We start from the raw sequence: 13,837 nt of genomic DNA on the forward strand, positions 1-13,837 counted from the left end.
ATTGACCCTTTCGATCTTCTCGCCGGCGAGGATTTCTCCGACGATCCCTCATCCGCATCCTTGTTCCGCCGCCACTTGTCTTCTGCGGACTCCCTCGACTCCGATCTCAGTTACCGCAACAGATTCCTCCTAAACCATCCTACCGATCCCATCGGTCTCTCTGGTCTTCTTCTCCTTCCTCAGTCCTTCGGGTCCTCTTTCTCTCTCTCTCTCTCTCTCTCTCTCTCTATCACACACATTTCTTCTCCTGTTGTATTCGATTGATTTACCTGTATGTGTCGTCGTCGTCTGATTCGGATTTTGTTGTTGTTGCAGAGCGATCTATCTCGGAGAAACATTCTGTAGCTATATCAGCGTCAACAATAGTTCCACTTCCGAAGTTCGGGATGTCACCATTAAGGTTCCTCCTCACCTGCATTTTGTTTTTATTTTCCCTTGTGTATTGTGCGATCTGTACTTAAAAGTTAAACTATTATAAGTGCGTGCCTAGTAGTAGTAGTAGTAGACATCTTTCGCCTTTGGGTCTTCTTGCTCTTCATTATTATTTTCACTGCTTCTTCTTCTTCTTGGACCAAATTCATTCATTCATTCATTCATTCATGTATCTCTTATTATTATATATGTAATTATGTATTTGAATAGGCAGAAATTCAGACAGAGAGGCAGAGGATTCTACTTCTTGATACATCCAAGTCTCCTGTTGAATCCATAAGGACCGCCGGACGCTATGATTTCATTGTGGAACATGATGTGAAAGAGCTTGGAGCTCATACGTGTGTTCACTCTCTCTCTCTCTCTCTCTCTCTCACTTTCTCTATGCTTCTTCTTTGTCATTTTCTGTTTATCCATCCCCATCGTAACCGCAATTCCTCTTTTAGGTTGGTCTGCTCTGCACTGTACAACGATGCTGATGGTGAGCGTAAATATCTTCCCCAGTTTTTCAAGTTTGTCGTCGCCAACCCACTTTCAGTGAGGACCAAGGTGATATTTCTCCTTGTCACACACACTATGATCCTTTTCTTTCTCGATTTCTTCACCCGATTTTCTAACTGTTGCATATTTCTGATTCGCAGGTTCGAGTTGTAAAGGTATGTTCGACAATGTTCTTTTTTTTTTTTGTCAGAAGCTCTAGTTTTTTCCTCTACTTCTTTAATATGGTGCTTTACATGAATCATATACGGGAGGTTTGTACACAATTTGATGCATATGGCTGTGTCATTGTAATCACTTATCTTTTATTCACGTTTGTTCTGGTCCCTATAATCATAATATAACCATAAGCCACAAATCTTGAAATAGTGGTAAAGCTTTTTTTTTCAAAAACAGAAGAGTTGGTAGATTCACTGTTCACGTCCTTATTTCCTGAACCTGCATTTCTTTTATTGTTTTGGTTGTTCTAAAATCAAAGTATGATCTCATGTGTTGTCCATTTTCGGAAATTCTTTTTATCTTTTACACCAGGAGACCACATTTTTAGAGGCTTGCATTGAAAACCATACAAAAGCTAACCTCTTTATGGACCAAGTTGATTTTGAACCTGCCAAGCAATGGACTGCTGTAAGATTAGAAAATGAAGATTGTCATTCAACAGAAGATCCTCCAGCCAGGTCTGTCAGATTTTCCCGGAATCGTTATGTGCATCATTAGCCACTTATTCCTTCAAATTGTCCTAATTTTCTGTTCCACCTCTCTGTGTATCAGTGATCTCAGTGCACTGATACCTAAATCTCCAGTTATTATCCGTTCTGGCGGGGGTATCCACAACTATCTCTATAAGTTAAACCCATCTGCAGATGTTTTCGGGCCAACAAAATTCCAGGGAAGTAATATCCTGGGTAAATTTCAAATAACATGGCGCACAAATTTGGGTGAACCTGGTCGCTTACAAACACAACAAATCCTTGGTGCTGTAAGTTTATAATTTCTACTCTGTGAAAACATGACGTGAATGCGTTGATTGATTGTTTTCTGCTCGGTTTCTGCTCCAAGTCTGAATGTATTTGGTTTCCTTAGGGCTTTTAGATATTGCAGCCATCTTTTTTCTGACACCAATTCATATATAATCAATAGTCTTAAGTAAACAGACAAGTAAACAGACAACCTGGAGAAGCTAAGGCAGGGTATCTGTATGGTAGTCATAGATTTGGTGGCAGTTAGAACAACTTAGGAAAATTCAGGTTGCACTAATATATCTTTATTTAGCAGTCCTATACTCACTACCTTGCATTTTATATCTGACAAAACCTTGCTTAATATAAATTTTCTGCATGTTCTTGTATGCTTCATATCGGATGCTCACCTATGTAACAAAGTTCCTTCATTGTAACTACTCCTATTTGTTTTCTTTCAGCCAGTCAGCCGTAAAGAAATTAATATGCGAGTTGTAGAGGTTCCACCAGTTATACACTTAAATAGACCCTTTCTGGTAATACAACTGTTTGTTCTCTCTAATGTTTGTTATACCCAAATATATAATTGAATTTATATTGGATTTAAACTTAGGGTATACTATTTTCTCATAGGCTTACTTGAATCTCACAAACCAAACTGATAGGCAACTGGGACCGTTTGAGGTCTCACTGTCACAAGATGAATCACAAATGGAGAAGCCGGTTGGTATCAATGGTCTCCAGGCTCTGGTAACATATCTGAATTTTCTGTTTTACAATTGTGAATCTTCTGTCGTATAAGGTCACCACAATTAAGGAAGCATACACGGTGGTAGAATAGTAAAACCATATAGTTAGAACTTTGCCCACACATACACTGTGTCAGTATTGTGAATCACGTGTTGGATATGCAATGCGTATGGCACCCAAAACCTTGGCAATTGTTAGTTGAAGCTGTTTCACCACTATACCGCTTTTATTATACTGGGAACTGACACCAGTGAAACTCTTGCAGATGTTACCCAGGATCGAGGCATTTGGCTCCAATGATTTCCAATTGGTATGACCAACTGACCACCTCCACAGGGCTCTCATCCTTTTTAGAACGTAAAACCTTATCTGTATATTTGCAGAATCTTATTGCCTCCAAACTGGGAGTCCAAAAAATCGCTGGGATCACAGCGTTGGACACAAGGGAGAAGAAAACATACGAACTTGTTCCAGAGATGGAGGTTAGTGTACTTTTTTAAAAAAATTCTAGGCTTCCCACTCTTTAGTTATAAACAGGATATTGATTTCACCAGAATGGATATTGTTGTCGTTGGTAATTTCACTGCAGATATTTGTAGAGTCGGACTAGTTTCTCAGACAGCCTCCTCCGAGTGGTGTTCTTCCTCCACAGGTTTTGTTAATGCACTTTTCTGTTGCGTTCAAATTTTTGTTTATTAGTATAAAATGATTTGGCTCTCTTTTTGTAAAAGGATTTTTTTTTTTTTAAACGGCTTTGACATATGAAATGTTTATGTATTGTCGTTTGTATCTTGTTGCAAACCATTGTACTTTTCCTGTTTGAACATGTTAATTCAAAACTGTTTGGTGTAAAGCATGTCTTATTAAAAAAATAATTGATTGTTGATGGAATCATTACATTCGTCGTCAATGTGTATACAGAAATACATACAAGCACAATCGTTTGCTTGCTTAGCTTGAGATACAAATAAAAATCTTGGTGGTTATAAAAAAACAATACTATTCTTTATCATCCAGCCTTCTCCAAATTTTATTTTCAATCAATTGAATTAAAGCAGCAATGGTAGTCAAAACTTAAGGAGAGAACCGGAGCAGCCGAGGGAGGATGCTGGGATGTGAAAACACTTCTGGACAGGGCAAAGAGCTTGCCGTTGGTGAGAAGGATCTCAGATTTTCATCTGCTACTCTTTGTGGCTCAGTTTCGGGACGTCCCTACCTTAGCAGAGTGCGTGCGTCTGCAGTCGCCTGGTCGGGAGGGCTATGCGTTGCTGATCGAACCAATTTGGCCAACAATTGCTGATTTGTTTCTTGATAAATTATTAGTCCCTTTGATGGGCCCAAAATTTAACTAAGTTATACTACAAACTTGCAAAATCCTGATTACCAAAAAAAAAAAACTTGCAAAATCCTAGTCTCGTGAAACTTAAATTTGGTGGCTAATTTAAATTTATGGAAATAAACTACCAAAATTTTCTCAAAGCTTCAATTTATGAGTATTAATTTAATTATTTCACAAGAAAAATAAAATAAAACAAAAAATAATTGCAGGCGAGAAAATAGAAATGTTAAAAGGGGAAGAGACTAGTAGTAGTTTCCTCAGTGAATTTTATCGGTCGTCGTCGTCATCACTCGGTAGTCAATTGGGCGGGAGAGGTTTTTTTTTTATTAATTAATTTTATCCAAAGCCGAGGAAACCCTAAAGCTAGTAGGCTAAGGAATCAGAATCGGAATCTGTCTGCAACACCACCATGGAAGACTCTCCTCCTCAAGGCCAGGTGAGTCTCTCTCTTTTCCTCGTTTAATTTTGTTGCATCTATTTTGATTTGGGAATATCTGATTATTCCATGGGCGTCTGTAGAAAAGGAGTAGAGATCGGGATCAGGATGACGACAGCGGCGGTGGTGAGGAGGCCGGCAAGGCTGACGTCAGCGGCGGAGTGAATCAGGAGCGGAGCGTCAGTGAGGCCAGCGACCAGGATGCTGCTTCTCCTGACGACGATTTCCAGGAAACCCGTCCCAAGCCCAAGCGTAGTCGCACCCTTTCTCCTCAACAGAATCTCATTGGTAACCCTACTCCCCCAATTTGCTCTATTTCGGTGTTCGAGATCTGGGCCTCAGTTCAATTTCATTGATTACTCTTTGTTTGGCTAGATCCTACTCTCAGCTTTTCCTTTTCATTTTCTCAACAGAGGTTGTCAAAGGCAACGGGGATCTTATCCCTAAAGCCGTCAAGATTTGGGTTGAAAGATATGAAGTCTCTCCCAGGCTTGCTACCACTGAGCTCTTGTCAATGCTCTTTGAGGTAACTCAACTTATTATAGCATCTCTCGTCGCTGATTATACCATATTTTTTAAGTCTAACCATATCATTACCTCCGTCTTACATGGATTTTGTAGGCTTGCGGTGCTAAGTACTCCATCAAGGAAGAACTCCTTGATGAGACTGATGTTGATGATGTTGTCGTTGCCCTTGTTAATCTCGCTAGGGCGGTATAGGATTGCTCCCTTCTTTTTTTTTTTCTTTTTTGACTATTTCATTTACACTTTTTGCTTCATAAGAAGAATATTCTTTTGATTTTCGGTTTGCCTATAGGGGGAGTGTGAAGATTATCAGAGTTCGAGAAAGAAGGAACTCAAGAATTTCAAAGAAAATCTTGTTTCATTCTGGGATAATTTGATTATCGAGTGTCAGAATGGGCCATTGTTTGATAAAGTCTTGTTCGACAAGTGCATGGACTACATTATCGCTCTGTCATGGTTTGTGTTCCAACATTACAAATATATGTGTGTGGTTACAATGTGGCTCATAGAATTCTATTCATGATTGTCGTTTTATTTATTTATTCGCAGTACTCCTCCTAGAATTTACCGCCAAACTGCCACGCTAATGGGCCTCCAACTAGTCACATCTTTCATTTCTGTAGCAAACACTCTCGGTTCACAGCGAGAAACCACCCAAAGACAATTGAATGCTGAAAGTAAGAAAAGAGCTGACGGCCCCCGTGTGGATTCCCTCAACAAACGGTTGTCTGTTACTCATGAACAGATAACTACACTGGAGGACATGATGCGAAAGATTTTCACTGGGTAAGATTGAATAACGATTATGCTATCAGCCAAGTTTTACACCCCCGCAAAACAAAAAGAGTAGAAAAGAAATGGATACTTCTTTCATTTGAGTTTTGCTGACTCAAATCATTATTACATCTTATATTGAAGGTTGTTTGTACACCGATATCGAGATATTGATAACGATATTCGGATGTCATGCATTCAGTCTCTGGGCATTTGGATTTTCTCTTATCCGTCTCTCTTCTTACAAGATTTATACTTAAAATATCTTGGATGGACGCTTAATGACAAAGTAAGCTCCTTTGCCCCCTCTTCAAGAATTATTAAATATCTGTTCGTAATAGTCATATTGATCTTCTCTGTGTTTATTGAATTATCCAAAGCATCCTGGAGTGAGGAAAGCTTCTCTCTTGGCATTGCGAAAACTCTATGAGATAGATGAAAACGTCCCCACCCTTGGTCTATTCACTGAGAGATTTTCCAGTCGAATGATCGAGATGGCTGATGATGTTGATATGCCTGCAGCTGTTTGTGCTATCGGGCTTGTAAAGCAACTGCTAAGGTATTCCCCCTCAAGATAATTTTCCCTACCAAAGCTTCACCACAAATTTGTTGAGTTAAAACCTGAGCTTTTTGTTGTTGTACAGACACCAGCTGATACCTGATGATGACCTAGGCCCTTTGTACGATTTGCTTATTGATCAACCTCAAGAAATCAGACGTGCGATAGGAGAGTTAGTGTATGACCACTTGATAGCACAGAAGTTTAACAGTTCTCCATCGAGTCTTACAGGTTTTTCCCTGAGATAGTCCAAGTCTTTGGCACTTGAGTTTTTTTACTCTTAGAACTAGGTTCAGAGTTATTACATCATTTTTCAGGTCATGAAGATTCTTCCTCTGAGATCCATATCTTCAGAATGTTACAAATATTACGGGAGTTCTCCACAGATCCGATTCTAAGTGTTTATGTAATTGATGATGTTTGGGAGTACATGAAGGCCATGAAGGTAGAGTTTAAGAGAAATTACTTTTCACTATTGCACGTTAATTTTTTAGTTTTGACGTGTACCTTCTACAGTTTATAATATCATCTTCATGATGCTGCTTTTCTTACAGGACTGGAAGTGTATCATCTCTATGCTTTTGGATCAGAATCCTCGGACTGGGTCTACTACTGATGAGGACTCAACAAACTTGATCAGACTTCTGTTTGCGTCGATCAGAAAGGCTGTCGGGGAGAAGATAATTCCTTCAACGGATAATCGAAAGCAGTATCACAGTAAAGCTCAGCGAGTAAGATTATGTCTTTCTTCTTTCTGAGAAATCTCCTTGATCTGATGATATGACGTTGCAGAAGCATGAGTACATATATTGTAGTTTTTTGTCTCTTGAACTAAACTAGAAAGGACAAAATACAGTCAAAGGATCTTATAGGGCACTGTATTTCATTTGTGCTTCTTTGTACACTCTTTCCCTTTCAATTATGAAGACAATGACTTTGATGTTTCTATGCTTTGAATAACAGGAAATGTTTGAAAACAATAGGAAAGACATAACGGTGGCCATGATGAAGAATTACCCACAGCTTCTACGTAAATTCATGGCTGACAAAGCCAAAGTGTCATCTTTGGTCGAGATTATTATGTTTATGAAACTTGAGCTCTATTCTCTTAAAAGGCAGGAGCAGGTGCCAAAAGCATTTTGTTTCTAAAAGGATGTTTTCTTCCTTGTTATTCACCCTTCTCAGTGAAAATTACATTTTTGTCCCGTTTCAGAGTTTTAAGGCTGCAGTCCGACTAATAAAGGATGCTTTTTTCAAACACGGGGAGAAGGAAACACTAAGATCTTGCGTCAAAGCTATAACATTTTGTGCGTCAGAAAGTAAAGGGGAGCTTCAAGATTTTTCCCGTGGGAAGCTTAAAGATCTTGAAGATGAGCTTTTAGAGAAACTTACTTCTGCAATTAAAGAAGTAAAGGTACACATTGCTTCCTTTGCCATCTATCTTCATACTCATCTTTATAGATGCAATTTTTACATCTGTTTCCTGTGCAGGATGGAAATGATGAATACTCCCTCCTTGTAAACCTGAAAAGGTTGTATGAGCTACAATTGTTAAAGCCTGTGCTTGTTGAGAACATTTACGATGATATTGCTTTCGCGCTCCATAATTTTAGAAATTTGGACGAAGAGGTGCTTAAAATTTGGTTTTAGAGCTCTTACTATATTTCTTCTGTGTATCTCACATCTTAATGAAATAGTTGGTCATGGTTTCTTAGGTTATTTGTTTCCTGCTTCTGAATATGAAAATGTATGTGACGTGGTCTCTGCACTCCATCATAAATTGTGAAGCTGTCTCCGAAGCTTCCGTATCATCCCTTATATCAAAGCGCGATACCCTGTTTGAGGAGCTTTCGTACTTCCTGAATGGAATTGAGGAATCTAGGAAATATGGTATCCAATTATCTCTCAGGGTAAGACTCTTTGACATTCCAGTTTATTTACACGTTTCATTCCATATATGTGCTTGTCTTATCAAGGAATGAGTCACTTTTCACCTGAAAAATGAAGCCTTCAATCCTGCAGATCTGTGCTATACTTGGAGAAGAATGGTGTATGTTTAGAAAGTCAAATTTTGACTCAAGTAAACTTGAAAGATTAGGATACTGTCCTGATAGTGTTTTGCTTGAGAAATTTTGGAAACTCTGTGCAGAAATTTTTAACACCTCAGGTGACTCTTTGTTTTTGTTTTGACAAAACCCAGTCATTTCTTGATTTTCCGAATTACATATTAATTTTTGCCTGGCTTTGACACAGATGAGACAGATGAGGAGGATGAAAATAAGGACTACGCTGAAGAGACAAATATAGATGTTGCAGCCCTTGCTGCCTGCAAGTTGGTTATTAGTGATGTAGTGCCGAAGGTACTCACCAAGTGCATTTACATTGCTGCTGTAATATCTTAGTTATGTACTGACACCTGCGATGTATTGATTGATGTTCACATATCATCAAAACTTTTTTAATGGATTATTTTCTGTTGCAGGGCTATCTAGGACCAGAGATAATATCGCATCTTGGTATGCATGGACCTTGTGTAACAGGCGTCATAAAGAATTTTATAACATGCTTAAGGAAAAAAGAAGATGACATTTCTAGTATCTATCTGGAATCCTTGAAAAGGGTAAGCTTTTGACAAAGATGATATAATGGTCAACTATTATTTTCAGAAGATTCGAAGTTTTGTAGTCTTAGCAAATTGCTGACACTATGTAATTGGGCAGGCCTATCAACGGTATGCAACTGAACTTTCTAGTGGCGGTGAAGAATCCAGAGCAGAGAAATGTCTTGAAGTGTGCCGGGAGCTTGCAAGTGGGCTTTCAGGAATGTATATCGGTGCTGCTCGCAACAAATACAGATTGGAGATTTTGAGTGTGGTAAAGGAAGGTGTTGCGTATGTATTTAGGGACGCTCCAAAGCAACTGTTGTTTCTGGAAGTTGCTATCCTTCCATTTGCAACAAAACTCTCAGTGCCTGACATCGTTGACATGTAAGACTCACGACTTTCTGAGGAAGTAGGAAGCTCTCTACTAATAAATAACATTATACGTGCTCTTGTTTGNGCATGGACCTTGTGTAACAGGCGTCATAAAGAATTTTATAACATGCTTAAGGAAAAAAGAAGATGACATCTCTAGTATCTATCTGGAATCCTTGAAAAGGGTAAGCTTTTGACAAAGATGTATTAACGGTCAACTATTATTTTCAGAAGATTCGAAGTTTTGTAGTCTTAGCAAATTGCTGACACTATGTAATTGGGCAGGCCTATCAACGGTATGCAACTGAACTTTCTAGTGGCGGTGAAGAATCCAGAGCAGAGAAATGTCTTGAAGTGTGCCGGGAGCTTGCAGGTGGGCTTTCAGGAATGTATATCGGTGCTGCTCGCAACAAATACAGATTGGAGATTTTGAGTGTGGTAAAGGAAGGTGTTGCGTTTGCATTTAGGGACGCTCCAAAGCAACTGTTGTTTCTGGAAGTTGCTATCCTTCCATTTGCAACAAAACTCTCAGTGCCTGACATCGTTGACATGTAAGACTCACGACTTTCTGAGGAAGTAGGAAGCTCTCTACTAATAAATAACATTATATGTGCTCTTGTTTGCTCTGAACAGTAAGAGGGACGTTCAAGGGCGTATAGTGCATGTTAATACAGACGAAGATCCCAGCGGATGGCGTCCTTGCTTTACCTTCTTGGAGACCTTGGAGGAGAAATGCTTGAAAAACGAGGATTTACAAGGTATGTAATGTGCAGTCGCCAAGATCTGATTGGTTTAATCGATGCAAGTAGATGAGTATGATGCTATATGTCTGCAAACTTAGTCTCGGCTTATGATGATCCGTCCGTGTTGCAATTTTTCACAGACGACAAGGAAGCAGCAGCTGTAAGACGCAGGGGACGGCCAAGAAAACGTCAGGAAACAGAGCGAAAGAGACTGTTTGATGAGGAAAGCGAAAGTGATGAGGATGAGTCTATCAGTGGCGGGTCAGACAGAGAAGATAAGATAGATGAGGACGCTCCTCTAATCGAGACGATTAGGTCTGCTGCACGACGGAGAGCGCTTAGGGGCGAACGGTCCAAGTGAGACTAACGGGTAAAAGCTCTTATCAGTCTATATGTTCGTGGACATAATTAATGTATTTTAAAGTATGCTTTAAGTTGATACAGTTAAGGAACCCAACAAAACTGCTCTTTGTTATATAAATCCATCATTTCAAAGTTTAGATTACCATGACATATCATTAGCATAAAAAAAAAACTGAAAGCATTAAAAAAGAAACAAACAAAACCTGCATTGATTTTTCAACTCCTCCCAGCAATTCTCATCAGAGGAGCAAGAACACCCTGAATCTCTAGAAGAGACTGTTGTATCCTAATCTCCTGGTTAACCTCTCTCTTCAAGTTCCTGAGAAGTCCTTTAAATTCGTTTTTACCCTTGATGTCCTCAGCTCTCGTCTCCAAAACTTTCATCGTCAATCCCATCAAGAATCCTGAATACCTCTGCACAGTGCAGTACCTTTGTAAGAAGCCTAGCAGCATTCCCAACTCGCTTTCCTCCATATTCGACACGCACTTCATCAACTTCCTCCTTGCCACTAATTCCTCCATCACTGCGACCACATTAGCCGGTTTCTTCTCCTCCAACACGGAGACCAGAGCCTCCTTGTGCCTGAACTTCTTCAACAGCTTATCGTGTCTTGTGAGCTTCAATCCTTTCTTCTCCTTGACCAAGTAATCCTCTTTGGATGGCTTCTCGCTCTGCCCTCTCTGGAAGTACCTGAAATACGTCGGCCTCAGCGCCCTTCTTCTAGTCTCATCCACTTGGCCCCTCACACTCCAAAGACTCAAACTCTTCTTCTCCCCCGCATCTCTGCTGAGTTTCTTCTTCTTCTTGCCGGCAAAGACCATGCCGTTAGACGCTCCGATCACGCGAGTGGAACCATCTGGGGAAAGGCAGAGAGACATGAGAGGAGCCGGAAACCTCATAGAGTAAGTCACCTTAGCTCTCCCGTAATCAAACACTTTCATGTATCCGTCCAAGGCAACGCTAACAAGTCGGGTCTCAGCAGAATCCATCCTCCCGACGCAGAGAGATGTGACGGTCTTGTTGTGACTCTCCATGGAGCAAACCATCTTGCCGCCTCCGATCAAGTCCCAAACCTTGACGCTGTTACCACCAGCGGTAGCGATCATTCCACCGGAAGGCAGGTACACGACGTCCTCCACAGGGAGTCCATGGTTGATCTCGGCGATGCATTTGGACTTGTCGACTCTGGCGTCCCAAACCTTGACGGTGTGATCGTAGGAGCCAGTAATGAACATAGAATCGCTGACGGGGGAGCAATCACCGCAGCGGACATAGTCCTTGTGGCCTAGGAGATCCGAGACGACGGTTGATCCGGCGACATCCCAGTACTTGACGACTCCATCGTCGCCTCCGGAGAGCAAGTGAAGCTTGTCCTGAAAGGGATACTTGACGAACCGGACGGGTGCGGTGTGGGAGCGGAGGGTACGGAGAGCCATGCGTTCCTTGATGTCGAAGACCTGAACAGTGCCGGAGAGATCGCAGGCGGCGAAAAGAGCCCCGTCGGAACGGAAACAGACGGAGGAGACAACATCACGGAAGGAGAAGCGGCGGGAGGAGGAGAGAGAGAGGGAGGAAAAGAGGGAGACGGAGGCGGAGTGAGCGACGGCCAAGGAGTGAGGGTGGACAGGAGAGAAAGCCAAGGCGGAGACGGAGGAGACGAGATTAGGAACTGAGTGAGGTTTGAAGGAGGACCAGTATCTGGATTCTGGAGTCTCCGATTCGGAAACAGGTTTTGCCGTTGATTTTGGTTTCACAGGGAAAACCTTTGACACTTGATGCTCATTGAGCCGAACACGAAGCTCTTCCTCCATTTCTCTTCTATAGGAGCCAGGAGAGAGCCCTTCAAGCAGCTTTGGAGAAGAAGAAAGCAGCGCAGAGAGAGGAAGGAGGAGGAGGAGGCTGGTTTTTAGGGTTTAAGCAATGGCTTTTTGACGGGGCCGGGGAATGATTTGATTGATTATTCAATTAGACCATTTCTTTTTTTTTTTTTTTTTTTTTTCCTTTTTTTTTAATAATAAATAACAAAATTGAAACCCATATTGTACATTTTAACCACCGATAAAGCCCATTATAACGTACTACATTAGTTAAAGCCCAATACCTCGATAAGATCCACACAGGCTTTTTGCTTTGTAAGAGACGAATGATATAGTAAAAATCCAGTTTCCGTAATAATGTTATGTTTTTTTTGCAACCAAAATATTTGATGCGAATTTTGTAATGTTGTATGTAATAACTGGAGAATGCTCTTCCCAGCTTGACAAGCAAGGATTCTCACAAAGACTATTATTTGTTGTATTAATGAAAAAAATCAAGCAAGCAAGGAAGCTGTTTGATCCCTATCAACAGAGAGAGACAATGACAAAATAGCAACTTACACTGTACAAACCAATAAACATCTGCCAATGGAGACTTATTAACTTCTTTTTTCAACAATGGTTTAATAATTCCTTGCAGACAATCCTTCCAACATTTCAATTCTGTCTTCTGAATTCTGCCTATTTTCCCATAATTCCTACTCTAATTCTTATAGGTTCATTATACTGGCCCAGCTGAGCTAATGTGCATGGTATGTGAAGTCAACAATGAGGTTCTGAAAATTGCTGCATCGTTCGTGATGCAGGGACACTTATAGCTTCAGGTAGTCTCGTGGGAAATCATGGCCATGCTTTAACATCATTCCTGCGACTTGATTGACCTTATGTTCCTGTCCATGCGTTGCGTATACTCTATGTAGAATGCAAAGAGTCTTCTTTGACCGGCTTATGTTAAAACTTTCCATTTCAGAGAGCGCATTTTCCATCTCTTTAAAACGCTTTTGAGATCCATACATGAGCATTAAGCCATGGAACATCGACCTGCTCATTTTCCATCCAGCAGAGTGAGCACGCTGCACGAACTTGGCAAGCTTATCTACCGCATTGCACCTGAAGTAATTTGCCACAATCGATCTCATAATCCCATCTGTCTCTATCTGGAGCCCTTTTGTAATAGCCTGGTCTATGAAGTTCTCCATGGCGTGTAGATTATCATCTTGTCCATAGAGCTGTATCAAGAGCACATACAACCAAGGCTTGTAACTTTTCTTGGGAATAAGCTTGGATAAAGTCTTGATTTTTCTGATCCTATCCTTGTCTGAACTCCTGAAGTATGCACATATCATGGACTCGAGCAACTTAATCTCATTCCTGTCAACGTGACGCTGCACAGCTTGATACATTTCCTCCATCCGAATCAGATTACCAGAGTTTGCATACCCTCTGAGCATCAGCAAGTAAGTGGCAAGGGTAGGCTCAACGAGGCCGCCATTCTTCATGATCTGAAAAGTTGCTTCCATCTTATCCCAACTCCAAGCATAGATATACCCAGCGATCAAGTTGTTGTAGGTGCTGGAATCGGGAAGGATTTTGAGCTGTTGAAGCTGGAGGAAAACTGCTTCCATTCGATCAACCATAAGCAAACGGCCATAAACTGAAATGAGGAT

General features: G+C 40.8%; 4 protein-coding genes across 5 annotated transcripts in view; 2 read left to right on the plus strand and 2 right to left on the minus strand.

Moving 5' to 3' along the window:
• Window positions 1-3,514, plus strand: LOC104699506 (trafficking protein particle complex subunit 13-like; the record flags this gene model as incomplete). The annotated part of the gene is made up of 12 exons (XM_010414811.2): window positions 1-191; window positions 316-400; window positions 643-773; window positions 879-981; window positions 1,074-1,088; window positions 1,462-1,607; window positions 1,702-1,909; window positions 2,351-2,425; window positions 2,523-2,639; window positions 2,905-2,949; window positions 3,023-3,121; window positions 3,229-3,514. Coding segments are annotated over 12 exons (1,236 nt in total), but the record flags the coding sequence as incomplete, so codon positions are not given.
• Window positions 4,238-10,500, plus strand: LOC104783388 (sister-chromatid cohesion protein 3). 2 transcript variants are annotated; one of them, XM_010520218.2, is made up of 21 exons: window positions 4,238-4,414; window positions 4,498-4,702; window positions 4,828-4,940; window positions 5,036-5,128; window positions 5,232-5,395; window positions 5,489-5,725; window positions 5,858-6,002; window positions 6,094-6,272; window positions 6,358-6,503; window positions 6,590-6,717; window positions 6,827-7,003; window positions 7,236-7,397; window positions 7,486-7,686; window positions 7,764-7,901; window positions 7,988-8,182; window positions 8,295-8,439; window positions 8,526-8,632; window positions 8,755-8,892; window positions 9,532-9,797; window positions 9,880-10,004; window positions 10,130-10,500. In XM_010520218.2, exons 1-21 carry the CDS (start codon window positions 4,388-4,390, stop codon window positions 10,348-10,350), a joined length of 3,312 nt encoding a protein of 1,103 aa, XP_010518520.1. In that variant the 5' UTR covers window positions 4,238-4,387; the 3' UTR covers window positions 10,351-10,500. The 2 variants fall into 2 exon arrangements, with proteins under 2 accessions (XP_010518520.1, XP_010518519.1); XM_010520217.2 differs by lacking the exon at window positions 9,532-9,797 and adding an exon at window positions 8,993-9,258 and having other exon boundaries at window positions 4,243-4,414.
• LOC104793787 (protein SLOW WALKER 1) lies at window positions 10,439-12,299 on the minus strand. Its single transcript, XM_010520216.2, has one exon. It carries the CDS (start codon window positions 12,162-12,164, stop codon window positions 10,569-10,571), a length of 1,596 nt encoding a protein of 531 aa, XP_010518518.1. The 5' UTR covers window positions 12,165-12,299; the 3' UTR covers window positions 10,439-10,568.
• LOC104699507 (pentatricopeptide repeat-containing protein At2g48000-like) overlaps window positions 12,665-13,837 on the minus strand; it is a 2,656-nt gene continuing 1,483 nt past the window's right edge. The window contains exon 2 of the mRNA XM_010414812.2: window positions 12,665-13,831. Within this exon, the coding sequence (XP_010413114.1) occupies window positions 12,983-13,831 (849 nt within the window). The 3' untranslated portion in view covers window positions 12,665-12,982. The remainder of the gene's footprint in view (window positions 13,832-13,837) is intronic.

Source organism: Camelina sativa, chromosome 6 (genome assembly GCF_000633955.1).
Source record: "Camelina sativa cultivar DH55 chromosome 6, Cs, whole genome shotgun sequence".
Taxonomy (NCBI): domain Eukaryota; kingdom Viridiplantae; phylum Streptophyta; class Magnoliopsida; order Brassicales; family Brassicaceae; genus Camelina; species Camelina sativa.

What these genes read in the sequence shown, in the direction of transcription:
- LOC104783388 (XM_010520218.2), top strand. Translation starts at nt 4,388, where the DNA reads ATGGAAGACTCTCCTCCTCAAGGCCAG. An exon ending in ATCACAGTAAAGCTCAGCGA is followed by an intron (nt 7,004 to 7,235) that starts GTAAGATTATGT and finishes TTTGAATAACAG; the next exon opens with GAAATGTTTGAAAACAATAG. An exon ending in TTAGTGATGTAGTGCCGAAG is followed by an intron (nt 8,633 to 8,754) that starts GTACTCACCAAG and finishes TTTCTGTTGCAG; the next exon opens with GGCTATCTAGGACCAGAGAT.
- LOC104793787 (XM_010520216.2), bottom strand. Translation starts at nt 12,164, where the DNA reads ATGGAGGAAGAGCTTCGTGTTCGGCTCAATGAGCATCAAGTGTCAAAG.